The 15076-nt window shown below is 37.2% G+C and overlaps 1 protein-coding gene across 1 annotated transcript in view; it reads left to right on the top strand.

The window, feature by feature from the left end:
- The window catches only part of CNTNAP4 (contactin associated protein family member 4), a 240164-nt gene that overhangs the window by 159444 nt on the left and 65644 nt on the right, over window positions 1–15076 (top strand). Inside the window, exons 5-8 of the mRNA XM_069879913.1 lie at window positions 538–741; window positions 909–1087; window positions 3048–3191; window positions 5772–6033. Of these exons, the coding sequence (XP_069736014.1) occupies window positions 538–741; window positions 909–1087; window positions 3048–3191; window positions 5772–6033 (789 nt within the window). The remainder of the gene's footprint in view (window positions 1–537; window positions 742–908; window positions 1088–3047; window positions 3192–5771; window positions 6034–15076) is intronic.

The raw sequence follows: 15076 nt of genomic DNA, 5'->3' as shown, positions 1-15076 counted from the left end.
ATGGTGACTAAGTCATAGCTATCCTACTGCAGAATGGCTTCCAGCTCCTTCAGTTTGTAACCCATGCTGCATGCATTGCTGTACTACTGTACAGATATCTGGATTTATTTCAATAGTGGCTTAAATCTACAGTCTGCATGACGACCCTGAAAATAAGTTAAAAGTGATGGACATAATTTTTTCTTCTATATTTTGATAACTGGAAGTTCTTGTATTTGGTAAGAATACGGTAAGAACTGGTTAGTCCAAGTCCTTCATAGCTCTGAGGAATGGAGGACCTTTCAGCATCTGAGATTAACACTACAGCAGAATAGAATTCAGATATCTTCTGCTTTATTACCTGGTGATAGCATCATAATGAAAACAGGATAGTCTTAACATTTGTGAAAGAACAGGAATAGCAGAAATAGGGTACATTTTACTGGCACACATGAATCTGGGAATATTTGAGGTGGGACTTCATATCACATTAAGTGATATACAACTGTTTGTTTTAGAGACAGCATTACACATTACCTTTCATTTCTTTACTCCTAGGGTCCGAGGTGGTTGGCTTTGATGGGAAAAGTTGTCTAATTTATACATTTCATCAAAAACCCGTGAGTTCACTGAAAGATGTGATTTCTCTGAAGTTTAAGGCAATGCAAAGTGATGGAATTGTCCTCCACAGAAAAGGACAAAATGGAGACCACATCACCCTGGAATTAATTAAAGGGAAGCTATCCCTACTTATTAACTTAGGTAATACCTACAGTCTCATAAAATCTAATAAATTTATTAAATTTGACTAAAACCTCTTTTAATTTTGTAAGTTGATTGTAAAGTATAGTATATGATAAATTAGCAGAATATATTTGAATAATTATATTTTTATATGAAATTAATAATTTTTCCTTTCTTCTTTCAAGGTGATTCTAAAACACATCCTTCTAATGCCCAAATTACTCTGGGAAGCCTTTTGGATGATCAACACTGGCATTCTATTCTCATTGAGCACTTTAACAATCAAATAAATTTTACAGTGGATAAACACACACATCATTTTCATGCAAAAGGAGAATTCAATTATTTTGACCTTGATTATGAGGTGTGAAAATTACTTTCCCTTTATTATATTTGTTGACTTTGTTTTGTAAATGCAGTGAAACTAGCAAAGGACTTACGGAAGTCTGTAATGCTTAAGACTACAGGGATTTTCTGTCTTCTTAAGGAATTAACCAAAGAAAAGGAGGTGGTGTTTAGATTTCTAATGTTCCAGTAGACTGGTGACTAAAAATTTTCAGTAGATCATCTTTTTAAACTCAGACTTCATTATTTCAATTTTTTTTTACAATTATGTTACAAATGCATTAGACGGTATACAAACATAAGGAATGAGTCCAAATTAAAAGTTATTGTTTTATGGATTGATGAAATGTACCATAAATCAGTACAAAAACATTTTAGAAATGTTTGGATTAAGACTTAAATTCCTGTTAAATCTAGCAAATGTACTGTGAAAAGATGTTGCTTACACAAACAGTAGATTCATGAAAAGCAGTCAGTGTAATTTGCTATGACTGTTTCTCACCTATGGTTAAAAATACAATTATTACACAGTTGTAATGTGATGACTGGGTGCTTTATGTTTGCCCCTGTTCTGTTTGATGGATGAAACAATGAATGATAGAGCAGAGTGTCTTGAACTTGCAGGTCTGAATTACTTTCTTCTACTCACTCAAGTTTATAAGCAGTTTGAAATAAGATTTCATGCTGTACTGTATCTGCATTATCCCACTTAGAAAAATATCGTTCACAAGATTAGAGTCCTGATTCTGCTTAAAGTTTCTGAATCTAAACAACAATACCATGGCTGGGAGTATCATATCAATTTAAAAAAAGACAAAAAAACAAGAAGCAACAAATGTAAATTAGAAAATAGATTTATTTTACTAAATAAACCAGTATTGTGTGATAACTTTTCCTCTTTTTCACATACTGTAGTTTAAAAAATGTGTTACCAATACTAGGTAGAAAGGAAAGCAGAAGCTTGATAAAGCCTAAAAACATCCCCAAAACCCAAAAAGTCTGGACCAGTGTGTTTAGAATTGCATTTTTTACTATAAAAGCCTTACAGTTTAATTAATTAATGAACCATGATACATTTAACTTAGGGGATTTTTTGATAAAGTTTTTTAAAATATTATGTTAAATTTCAAAATTAAAAGATAAATAATTTATTCTGACCTTCTGTACAATATCAACCAGAATAACTTTGGAATGGGTGAGTTCTAAAGTTCACTTAAACTGGTGTCCGGTTTCTGATGGCACCCAAGAGTGGAAACAGACCAGAATATATCTCAAGTCATTCTTGTGGCTATGATTTTCTAATATAATCTACTGTTTTCTAAATGTTTCTAGCTCAGGGACTTATTAAGACAGAGTTATTTTCTTGAATTTTATAGCTCTCAATGGATTTTTAATTTTATTGAATTTTCCAGTCTCTTTCTGAGCCCAAGTAAACCATGACATCAAAGAACTGCATAGCCTAACTAAGGATTTTAAGAGGGAAATAATATCTCCTTTCATATCTTTTGAATCTTACCTAGAAATTTTAGGTTGGTACTCTTTTATTCTCTATTACAGTAGTTATGATTTGCACACCATGGAGAAGCCAGGCTCGAATTTCCTATAGAAGTTGTTAGCAGATTCTCTTCTCTCCTTTTATAGTGTTCAACATGGTCTGCATTTACTAAGCCTTTTCCTTCTTGGTTTTGCAGTTCTAGTGGACCCTGAAAACTGATGACTCTATACTAAGTAACTCTTAAGAGGCATCCTCAGAAGAAAAAAACCCAGGCATTTCAGAGTATCTAAATGTACCCATATGACTTGATACAGCCTAATTTTTTTTTACATGTTCTTTTAATATGTAGATGTGATACAAGGAAATAATCAATAGTAGTAGCTTCTTTATTGGGCAGTTCTTGACTTCTGCTCTTATGCTTTTCACAACTTCTTTCCTTAGAAAATTACTTAATAATACTATTGATTTCTCTTCTCTTTCTAAGCTCAGCTTTGGAGGGACCCCAGTGCCTGGAAATCCAGGAACATTGTCACACAAGAACTTTCATGGGTGTTTTGAAAATATTTATTATAATGGAGTGAATATTATTGACCTGGCCAGAAGGCATCAATCTCAGATCTACTTTGTGGTAAGAGATTCATAATTAAGATACAAAAATATGTAAAATAGAGAAAATAATAAGACTACAGCCACTTTCATATGCAACTTGTTAACGCACAGTTCTAGTAAAATCTATGTTGTATAATAAATTAAAGGTCAAGGAATCACCTAATTGAACTGTTTTATACTTAGTACTGTACAGGCTTATTCAGTAGACAACATAGGATGCATTTTGTTCTTCAGCTCTTTATGTGGTGCTCTGATGTGTGTGATATCTCACTGCTATTTGTTATCTTACTGTTGTGCATATACATAAACCAGTGGGCAAAATATAGAAGTCTAAAGTCACTGAAGCTTATGCTTTGACTTCTGTAATTGACTAGAAAGAGGACCAGCAGCGCATTTTAGAAGCTTTCTATTGCTGAGGATAGTGATCCACTCTGTTTTCTCCAGAGCATTATAATTTTGATAGACAAGTTCTGTTTGTCAATTTTTACTGCCCTTCCTCTGAAGAGCTGTAGTTTCAGTTGGTGGGTTTAATGCAATTATTGTGACACAGCCAAGAGCTATACTAGACAAACCTCTATCGTTTAGAAAAATGGTTCCAATAACAAACCAATGTTCTTCTGTGTTACAGAGGGTTTTCTATAAATTTCAATAAGTCCTTTGTGGTTTGGTGTTGGGTTTTTGTTGGTTTGGTTTTTGGGGTTTTTTTGTTTTTTATTTTTTGGGGTTTTTTCCTCCAGTAGTACAAGAGCCATTTCTGTTTGCGGCCTTTGATTATTTAACAGCAGGAAAAAAAGAAGTATGATGGAAACAATCAGTTCAAAATAATTAATAAATTGTTAAATCCTTTCAAGCTCCAAATCTTTGGATGTAGATTTCAGTTCAGAATAGGAACAACCAAATTTGGTTGCATGTCCCAGAAAAAATGGGTGATGGACATCTATTCTCATGAGAAGCTCATCCAAAATATTCCAGAATTAACTGAACTGATACCTGCATATAATATCCTGTCCATAATGCTGATGGATGGTAGGGAGAGGAGAGTTACAAGAAGCTCTGTGTGGACTGATGATAAGGATATTTTGAAATTATTGTCATAGGAAATTTCATCAACTTCAGCTCAAATGATTTAAACTGTTGTGCTACTTTTGAAACTATTTTGGTAATGTTTTATAGCATAAATGTGCCAGAAAGTGTCTATGTTACCACAGAATTCTTGTTAAATTACCACTTTGCTGATCTGATACCGTATCAGGCAGCTGTCCAAATGAGATGAAGGGGGAATCTGCAGATGGTAAGCTTTTATCATTTAACAAGGTTTGTTAATCTGACAATTGCCTTTTCACTATAGGTCAGTTTAGTTGACTATTTATTTCTTTACAGCTGAGCTCATAAGGCAGAGCTTTTATTTATTTATATAGATTTTCTTTGAAGAAAATGGAAACAGATAAACTTCAATGTCTTATCTTGCCAGGGGCTATTGACTACTTTTCTTAGATTGATTTTTTAGATTTTTACTATAAGGTCAAAGTTTTATTTAAGTTCAAAAGTTTAAAAGCCCTTTGTGTTGAACAGAAGTTTAATGCACTTTTAATTTTAATGACATTAATCTTTTAGTAATTATCTGTACAGAAGAAATTATCTGTAGTTCACATGGTGCCAAGAAGTCATCAAATCAAAGCACATGTTGCATCACTCTCACAGGGCATAAAGTATTACCTAAATTTGATGCCAGACCCCAAAAAGTGTTCTGTTCCCATTCCAGTCTTCTTATTTATGCCATCCAGTACAACCACAGCTGCAGGTAAAGCTCAGAGTTTTTCAATGAACTTATATGCAAGTTTATTTAGGTACATGTGATTTCAGAAAGAGTCAAGCATAAAATAAAGGCCAGGTGCCAAAACACAATTCACGATGCAGTCCATATGGGCCTGCTTGCACATGTGTTTTCTTTTGTTTTATGAAGCATGTATTTCACATTGGAAGAGTTCATACATGGAATTTTTTCTAACTCTTTTTGAAAACAAAAACTGTAGTCAGTGTGCATCTCCAGTTACATTGATTTGAAAAGGTTTCTCTTTAGGCCAGTAAAATGATTTTTTTTTCTCAAATTTAAGACCTCCTTAAATGATCAGTAGCCATGCTTAACATTTTTGTCTGTGTATAGGCATTTAGACTCAAGTAAATATATGTAACAAACTTTGCTTTTAATGGCATTTCATCTGACATTCAGAAATCTGTCTCGACCCTAATGCTTCTTGAGGCTAAGCCAAAATGGAAGCAGAGGAGGTTTTTGTCTAACTCCTGAAGTACCATTAAATCACCCATGTAATTTAGGATCTTATGTCATTCACTTAAAAGTCCTCGCCATTCTTTGTTTAGGCAGATATGCCTGTTTTGTCAGAAAAAAATAGGTAAATATTTCTGAAACTGTCTATGTTCTTAGTTATTCATACTTGATTTTAAGACTAACATGTTCAAGTACTACAAAAAATTGGTTCTCTGCAAGACATTTTGAAACTGTGTAGTTTCAATACAAAAATTCGCATGACTGTTTTCCCTTAAATGTTCCTAATGCTATATTTGTTCAATTTCTTTCTAGGGCAACGTGTCATTCTCATGTTTAGAGCCACAAGTAGTTCCTGTTACATTTCTAAGCTCCAGTAGTTATCTGGCACTGCCAGGCACATCAGAGCAAGATGAAGTATTCATCAGTTTCCAATTTCGCACCTGGAACAAGGAGGGACTTCTGTTGTCTAGTAAACTACACCAGGGTTCAGGTGGCTTCCTCTTATATCTAAGTAATGGGAAAGTTAAAATCAATCTTCATAAACCAGGAAAATCACTGAGTGACATTACTGCAGGTAACAGAAAGATTCCTACACATAAGAATATATAGGTTAAAGTCACTTAAATAAGTGCCTATATTCTTGACTTAGTTTTATGATTACTGTGTGTATAATTGTGCTTTATTTGTGTGGATTTGAATCCCAACTGGTTTTAAATGCTTCTTCTCACAAGCATGTATATATGTTTTTTTTCCCCATGACCAAGTACAAATTACTTGCAACAATATAGGCTGAAAATCTGAGTCCTTGGCTTTTCATACATACTGTGTATAAAGCTCATGTCTATTATCCAGAAAAACTGAGACATCTCAATGACTTTCCGTTATGGAGTGCAAACGGGTGAATTTCTTACTCTGCCAAGCTACGTCATTAAGATGCTTTTTACCATCTGTCAGATCCTTCTCAAGTTATCAAGTAACTAATTTTAAGTAACTTCAAGAACTATAAAGTTCTACATTATTATAAATATTATGTGTGTTATTTCCTATAGCTCTCCATAAAATGTGAACAGAGGATGACTAATACCAGGATGTATACCCAAAAGCTGGGACAAGTTTGAGTCTGCTTCTTTGTTTTTGTTTGGCCTTTTGTTTGTTTGTTTGCTTGTTTTAATAATTTTTGGAGGACTACAGTAAATTGAAGGACTAAATAACTGAGAGCTAAAGGGTCACTTTTGTAGTTAATCACTGAATTGAGACTAGATCACCTACTTTTGCTAATGTGCATTGCTAGGCAGTCTTCAAGCATACCCTCTAGTCTTCTTCTGAACCACTGTCTTGTTGGTAAACAAATATATAAGGACAGAATGACAAGGCAAATATAGTAAGATACAGTCATACTACAGATATTCAACTGGAATTCTGAGAAGCATCTCCCAGCTTTCATTTTCATTCACTTTAAAAGCAAAGGGACTCCTTGTTTCAAAAAATACCAACCATTCTTCAGTTTTTCTGAGTGCTGTTAGAACACTTGATGTGAGAACATCAAAACAGCTGCCCCATCCAGGAGTCTCCTTCAGTCATGAAATATGAAAGCAGAACTGAGACAATAACATTTCCATCTTCCTTGGATTTTTTAAAAAATGATGAGAAGCAGTAACATCACCATGTGATAGTATCAATACCTTCACATAGCAGTGCTTTGTCAGTAGTATACTATGCTCTGACACTCTATACATCACAGCTGCCTCAGAGTTCCTCATCCTATATGTGAGCAAAATGAATTTTACACCTTTCTTGTAGAAGGATAAAAAGGTCCTTACAGTATGTGTTCTCAGACAGGAAAAATAGAACTAGAGAGATAAGGTGGATAAATGGAATTTTGAAGAATTTATGAAGATGAGAAAATAAGGCTGGGATAAGGGTGGTTTCTGTATGGACAAAGAAGAGACCATTAGCTGGGAGAATATATTATAGACGCAATGTGTAATTTGACTGCATTAAACACAATGTTGATATCTGAAATATCAGTTGATCCTAGATTTATTTTGAAGCGTATACAACCATAAATCTCATGTTTCATATTTCAAATTCATGAAGCAGGAACATTATTAGTGAAAAAGAAGCCAAGTTAATTCCAGTAATGTCTTGTGTAAACTGAGGATGAGGATGATGGCTCCCACAGCCTAGAATCTTTCCCTAGGCTGTGCCATCCTCAGAAAAACATAAAAACATCCTCCATTAAGAAGAAGAGGAGAGTGATTATCCTAGGGGATTCCCTTCTAAAAGGAACGGAGGGACCCATCTGCAAACGGACTCGCTCCACAGAGAGGTCTGCTGCTTACTGGGGGCATCAGTGAATGAGGTAACTAGAAAACTTCCTTCCCTGGTCCAAGAGATGGGCTATTATCCTCTGATAGTATTCCAAATTGGTAGTGATGATACAGAGAACAGAAAGCCCAAAGCCATAAAAACAGACTTCAGGGCTCTAGGGAAAATGATGGAGGGCTCTGGGGCTCAAATAGTATTTAGCTCCATTCCAATGCTAAATACAGAGGAGCAAGAAATCAAAAAGAAGAAATTGATTAATGCCTGGCTCCAAGCCTGGTGTGAGGAGAGAGGATTCAGTTTCTTTAATCATGGGATGACCCACACACCCCAAGGCTTTCTTACTAGGGATGGGACATACATATTTCCTAGGGGAGCTAAAGCCCTTGCTAAAAATCTAGCTAGGTTCATTAACCGAGCTTTAAGCTAGATGTGAAGGGGGAGTGGAATGAGACCAGGCTGGTTGGGAGTGAGCCTGGAAGTGGGGTACCAGTGACTTGGGGATGGTGTGCTGGTGAGGACCACCAGTACATCACCACAGAGCAAGTGGGGGTGATTACACCTGATGATGGTAAGGAGGAAACTGGCACTCTGGCATTAGCTTGTCCAACGACCAGACAATTGGAAATAACCTGTATTCCCTCTATGAGGGCTGAAGGTTCGGCAGCCCAGCTGAAGTGCATTTACACCAATGCATGAAGCATGGGGAATAAGAAGGAGGAGTTGGAAGCTGTCATAGGGCAAGGAAGCTATGATGTTGTTGCTATCACGGGAACGTGGAGGGATGACTCATATAACTGGAGTGCAGCTGTGGTGGGGTACAAACTCTTCAGGCGGGACAGGAAGGGTAGGAGAGGAGGCGGGGTAGCCCTCTATGTAAGAGAGGACTTGGGTACCATTGAGGTGGATTGTGGTGATGAGGAGATCGAGTGCCTGTGGGTTAAAACCAGAGAAGCCCAAAAGAAGGTAGATTTTGTGATGGGAGTCTGTGACAGACCACCCAGCCAAGAAGAAGCAGATGATGAGCTCTCCTATAAACAGCTGGGGATAGTCTCTAGACTGATGCCTCTTGTGCTCTTGGGAGACTTCAATCTTCCAGATATCTGCTGGAAGTACAATACAGCAGAAAGGAAGCAGTCCAGGAGGTTCCTGGAGTGTGTGGAAGACAACTTCCTTGCACAACTGGTGAGCGAACCAACAAGGGAAGGTGCCCTCCTGGATCTACTGATTGTGGACAGAGAAGGCCAGTCGGGGATGTGGCGGTAGGAGGACGCCTGGGACAAAGCAATCACGAGATGATAGGGTTTTCTGTTCTAGGTGAGGTGAAGAGGGTGGTTAGCAGGACAGTCACATTAAACTTCCAGAGGGCAGACTTCGGACTGTTCAGAAGGCTAATTGGCAAAGTTCCACGGGAGACAGTCCTTAAGGGCAAAGGAGCCCATGAGGGCTGGGAGCTCTTCAAAAAGGAAATCCTAGCAGCTCAGGAGAAAGCCATCCCCATGTTCCAGAAAAAGAGCTGGCAGGGGAAAAAAACCAGCTTTGTTGAACAGAGAGATCTTGAGAGATATCAAGAAGAAGAGAAATGTCTATGAGCTTTGGAAGAAGGGACAGATGTCTTGTGTGGACTATAGGAGGGAAGTGAGGTCATGCAGGGAAAAAATCAGAAGGGCTAAGGCCCAACTAGAACTCAGGTTGGCAAAGTCTGTGAAAGATAATAAAAACTCTTTCTATAAATATATTAACAATAAAAGGAGGATGAGAGAGAATATACAATCCCTATTGGACACAGAAGGAACAACAGTGACAGGGGATGAGGAAAAGGCTGAGGTACTTAATGCCTTCTTTGCCTCAGTCTTTAATTGTAAAGGAAATTGTTCCATCTATGTACAAACCCAGGAGTTAGAGGAGTAGAATGAGGCTCCCATGATCCAAGAGGAGGCATTTAGAGAGTTGCTTGCCAAGCTAGACACCCACAAGTCTATGGGGCTGGATGGGATTCATCCAAGGGTATTGAAGGAGCTGGCGGATGTGCTTGCCAAACCATTTTCCATCATCTTCCAACAGTCCTGGAAGACTGGGGAAGTTCCACTGGACTGGAGGCTGGCTGATGTTGTGCCCATCTACAAGAAGGGTCGCAGGGAGGACCCAGGAAACTACAGGCCTGTCAGTCTGACCTCAGTGCCAGGGAAAGTCATGGAACAGGTGATCTTGAGTGCTGTCATGAAGCACATGCAAGAGAACCGGGTGATCAGGCCCAGTCAACATGGGTTCACAAAAGGCAGGTCTTGCCAAACTAACCTGATCACCTAATATGACAAAGTGACTCGGCTGCTGGATGAGGAAAAGGCTGTGGATGTGGTCTTCCTGGACTTGAGTAAAGCCTTTGACAGAGTTTCTCACAGCATTCTGCTTCGGAAACTGTCAGCCTCTGGCCTGGACAGGCGCACGCTCTCCTGGGTGGAAAATTGTTTGAATGGCTGGGCCCAGAGAGTGGTGGTAAATGGTGTTAAATCCAGCTGGAGGCCAGTGACAAATGGGGCTCCCCGGGGCTCAGTGCTGCGTCCAGCCCTGTTCAATGTCTTTATCAATGACCTGGATGAAGACATTGAGTGCACCCTTAACAAGTTTGCTGATGACACTAAGCTGGGTGGAAGTGTGGTGTGGATCTGCTGGAAGGTTGGGAGGCTCTGCAAAGGGATCTGAACAGGCTGGACCACTGGGCTGAGACAAATGGCATGAGGTTTAACAAGACCAAATGCTGGGTCCTGCACTTGGGACACAACAACCCTATGCAGTGCTATAGACTAGGAGAAGTCTGGCTGGAAAGCTGCCTGAAGGAGAAAGACCTGGGGATGTTGATTGTCAGACAACTGAACATGAGCCAGCAGTGTGCCCAGGTGGCCAAGAAGGCCAATGGCGTCCTGGCTTGTATCAGAAACAGTGTGACCAGCAGGTCCAGGGAGGTTATTCTCCACCTGTACTCAGCACTGGTGAGATCATGCCTTGAATACTGTGTTCAGTTCTGGGCCCCTCCCCACAAGAAGGATGTTGAGGCTCTGGAGCGAGTCCAGAGAAGAGAAATGAAGCTGGTGAAGGGGCTGGAGAACAGGCCTTATGAGGAACGGCTGAGAGAGCTGGGCTTGTTTAGCCTGGAGAAGAGGAGGCTGAGGGGAGACCTCATTGCTATCTACAACTACCTAAAAGGAAGTTGTGGAGAGGAGGGTGCTGGCCTCTTCTCCCAGGTGGCAGGGGACAGGAGGAGACAGAATGGCCTCAGGCACCAGGGGAGGTTAGGCTGAACATTAGGAAAAATTTTTTCACAGAAAGGGCCATTGTGCACTGGCACAGGCTGCTCAGGGAGGTGGTTGAGTCACCTTCCATGGAGGTGTTTAAGGGACGGGTGGACAAGGCGTTGAGGGGTATGGTTTAGTATTTGATAGGAATGGTTGGACTCAATGATCTGATGGGTCTTTTCCAACCTGGTGATTCTATGATTTTATGATTCTAGAACAAGTAGGAAAACTATTTTGCATTGGTACTTAGAAAATAAGTTACATGTTTGATTGTATGAAGGATATAATGTTATATGGAGTATATGCATTGTAGTGGTAGGATCTAAGTTAAAGCAATTATCAGAGTAATTTTCAAGGCAAAAGTCTCAATGATGCTATTTTGTGCTACTTCATTCTGAACAATGACAAATACAGTAAGTAAATCAAGCAATTACTGAAATAAAAAAAAGTATAAAATAATTACGATAAAATATTAAATCCTCAAAACACCTTTCGGACACCACAGAATTAATAAGTTATGTGAAACAGGGAGAAAATGTCACAAAAAATTATAATCACTTTAAACATAAAAGGAGAATTGCTTATCTGTAATGTTCAGAAATCATACTTTGGCAGTTTAAGGGAGAAAATAAGAGCAAAATAGAGCCAAGCAGAGCAAAGCAACAGCCACAGGATTTAAAGATGAGGCCTCCTTAATCTTTGTTCTGTGCCCCTGTTTCTTTTAGATTGATTCCTTACTTCAATTCCTGATATAAAATGAAAATTCCTTTGAGGAGGAGAAAAAAAGCGAAAACAGAATAAGTAAAACATGATTCTGAAGCTCATTATATTTCTACAAATATATAATGATTAGAAGTAAGATTCCAAACAGTTGATTATTTTAATCCAGGAAAAGACTGTAAACCAGTACTGACCACAGATAATGTTGAAATTTACATAAATACTTTGATCCTCTTACTGTGACTGATAGTACCATCAACCCTGATGTTGGTTATAATATAAAATAACTGATGCACAGAGAATACTATTTTAATGGCAAGTTTCCCATGGCTCACATTTGAAAATATCAATTCTTTAGTAAGAATGTTAGTGGTGTGTATTTAACAGTGATTAATTGACTTTTTAGGAGCTATTTCAATTACAGTTCAATTAGGTGATGTATGTTAAAGAAACTGTTGCCATGCAGCATCATTTTAACAGACCAGCTGAAGGTAGTGGAACTTCTAACAGCTGTAGACTTGCATATAGAACAATTTATTTAGTTGCAAATTTTCAGTAGAATACATTATATTAGCAGAAACACCCTAAAATAAATCTTGACACTAAACTGAAACAGAATTTAAAGTCCTCATGCTATGTTAAGCTTACTTTTCATAGTTTACCAGCAGGAATTCTATTTGTGAAGACCAACTACTACAAAAACATCTTATTCTTTTCTGAGCAATAAGTTAGCTAACAATATATTATGGGGAAACCCTTTATTAAGTTTTTGAAGTATTTATTATTATGCTTACTAAAGCAATTCAAGTCTGTGTTTGGAGATTGAGTAATTAAATTATGGATCGTTGTACAGATTTGTTCCCCTATAGGCAAAGACTTATGACCTGGCTTTCACAGACAAACACAATATTTGATGATTAATTCAAAGTGCATAGTTCTTAAATGGATTATCATCTGTTTTTTAAAGACTTTTGCAACCATGTGAAAATGGAAGAGAGAATTGCATGATAATTTATGAGTTATTTAAGCTTTACTGTTCTTTTACTTAATAATCTCTGAATATCTTGCCTTTGTAGATCCTTTTGCAAGCTAGTCCTCAAATATTCACAAAGAAATAACATAGATTAAGAAAATCAATTAACACAAGGTTAATTTGTGTTAATTTCTATGGGTTTGTGATTACTAAAGTGGATTTGTGTTGAATGATGAGACCAAATTGAATTACAACATATATAAATGCTTGAGGTCTTATCGCAGTTTCTTCATATGACCCTGTCTTTCTATGCAGCTTTTAATTTCTGTGTAGCTTTTAATTAAGTTATGTTAGCAGACATTGCATTTGGTGGTTATGCTTCAGAGCAATCTGTAAATTACTTTTTCTAAACTAGTTTTTTTATGTTTCATACTGCTTTCCTAGTAAGATATATATATATTGTCTTTTTATGCCTGTGCTCTTAAGGTTGAATGTTATTGTTCTGCAAGATGTCCCACAAATCTTTTTTTATTACTTAGATATCAAAATTATGAAGGCGCTACTAATGAGAATAAATTATTGTCTTGTTTAATAGCTACCTTATTATGAGCTAAAAGTTTAATTGCTATTTGTTCCTCACTTATTTTTTCATAAAGCATTTTTAAAACTCCTAGTGGAGCACCAGATAATGTAATTTTCAGATGGAAGGGAAATATTAGCAGTCTATTGGCCTCCACCATTTATATGTTGTACCACTCCGTAGTGGTGCGAAATTCATTTAGTCATTTTTCCAGTAACTAAAAGATTTTTCTACTTCAGTCATTCATTCAATCTCCCTTATGTTGGGACATTACCTTATCTACCCTGACAGTCAAATGTAGCAATATTTAGAATATTGTTTTCTCCTAGAACAAGGGAATACTGAAGTTGAGAAACTAAGAATTAAAAGCAAGTTTCCTTGCAGCAACTGAAATGAAATTGCAGAATCTTTTGTTAGATTTAACATCTTCAGTAACTACATAGATAGAAGGATTGAGTACATCCTCAGCAAGTTTGATGACACCAAGATGAGTGGTGAAGTTGATTCACCAGAAGGAAGGAATCCTAGGCAGTCTTCAGGAGTGGGCTCATGAGAACCTCTTGATGTTCAGCAAGGCCAAGTGCAAGGTCCTGCATTTGAGTTAGATCAATCTCCAGTATTAATACAGACTGAGGAATGAGTGGCTTGAGATCAGGTTGTGTATATAGTGAGCATTGTGATCTAATAAAAGAAGTCCCTGCATGTGGTGGGGATGTTGGGCTACATGATCTTTAAAGGTCCCTTCTAGCCCAAAATATTCTATGATTACTAAAGGAAAAAATAACATATTACAGAGAAACAATTTAGAAAAATATAATTTACCTGAAGTACCTATAAAAATAAAGAAACTCCTTGTTTAATCTTAAGGACGGTGTGAACGAAGCTGGAGCTTTTGGTAATGTAAGGTTAAGGGTACTGCTCCTGTTAGGATTTGGTTTCTTCTTATGTGGTCCTTAATAAATATAGTGGTTGAAATAAGGAAACAAATTCTTAAAAATATGTGTAAGGCTTATGTAATATTCAATGTATTAGAGATATTTTCTAGATGATAATTTATCTGAATTTATAATGTGATTATAAGATTTATCTCTTGAGTGCATGCTGATCTTTAGATTACACTGTGTCAGTTAACTGTGTAAGTATCCTAGTTATGATGTAATTTAGTTGTTTGAAACTTTCTATCTTTCATTTTTTTTATGGTGGACTATTTCTTTAGAATATACAACTCATTCTAGAGAGGAGTGTATAAATACATGACATTTCAAGGGGTAAATCACACATCACAAAACATAAGCACTCTGCTGCTGAGAAAAGACATCACATAATTCAAAGGATTTATTCTTTGTTCTTCATTGAAAAAGTATCTTTGTTCTGCAGAATGCTCAAGAACGTGATTGACTCATGTAAGCACAATGTACTTACATACTGCCCTGTATAGAATTTTTTAAGGATATACATATGCTTTCCAGGATCAGAGCTTCAAGTTCATTGGTTGTTGGCACCTTCCACGTACAAAACCAGAGATAATGTAAATTGATGTTAGAAGCTAACTCACAGAAAAAATGTCACATATCTTTCCAATAAAAAAGACAATTGAAAGAAAAATAATCCTCTGACATTGACATGGTGGTTGCTGAAGATCACAGTGATAGCTTAATGATAACCTCCTCAGACTGAGTGTAGTTTACATCATCACTGCATTGAACGGATGTATTACTGGTAAGAA

The sequence above is a fragment of the Phaenicophaeus curvirostris genome, chromosome Z, assembly GCF_032191515.1.
Source record: "Phaenicophaeus curvirostris isolate KB17595 chromosome Z, BPBGC_Pcur_1.0, whole genome shotgun sequence".
NCBI lineage: Eukaryota > Metazoa > Chordata > Aves > Cuculiformes > Cuculidae > Phaenicophaeus > Phaenicophaeus curvirostris.
The sequence above is the reverse complement of the archived record's forward strand: the minus strand, read 5'-3'. Positions and strand labels throughout refer to the sequence as shown.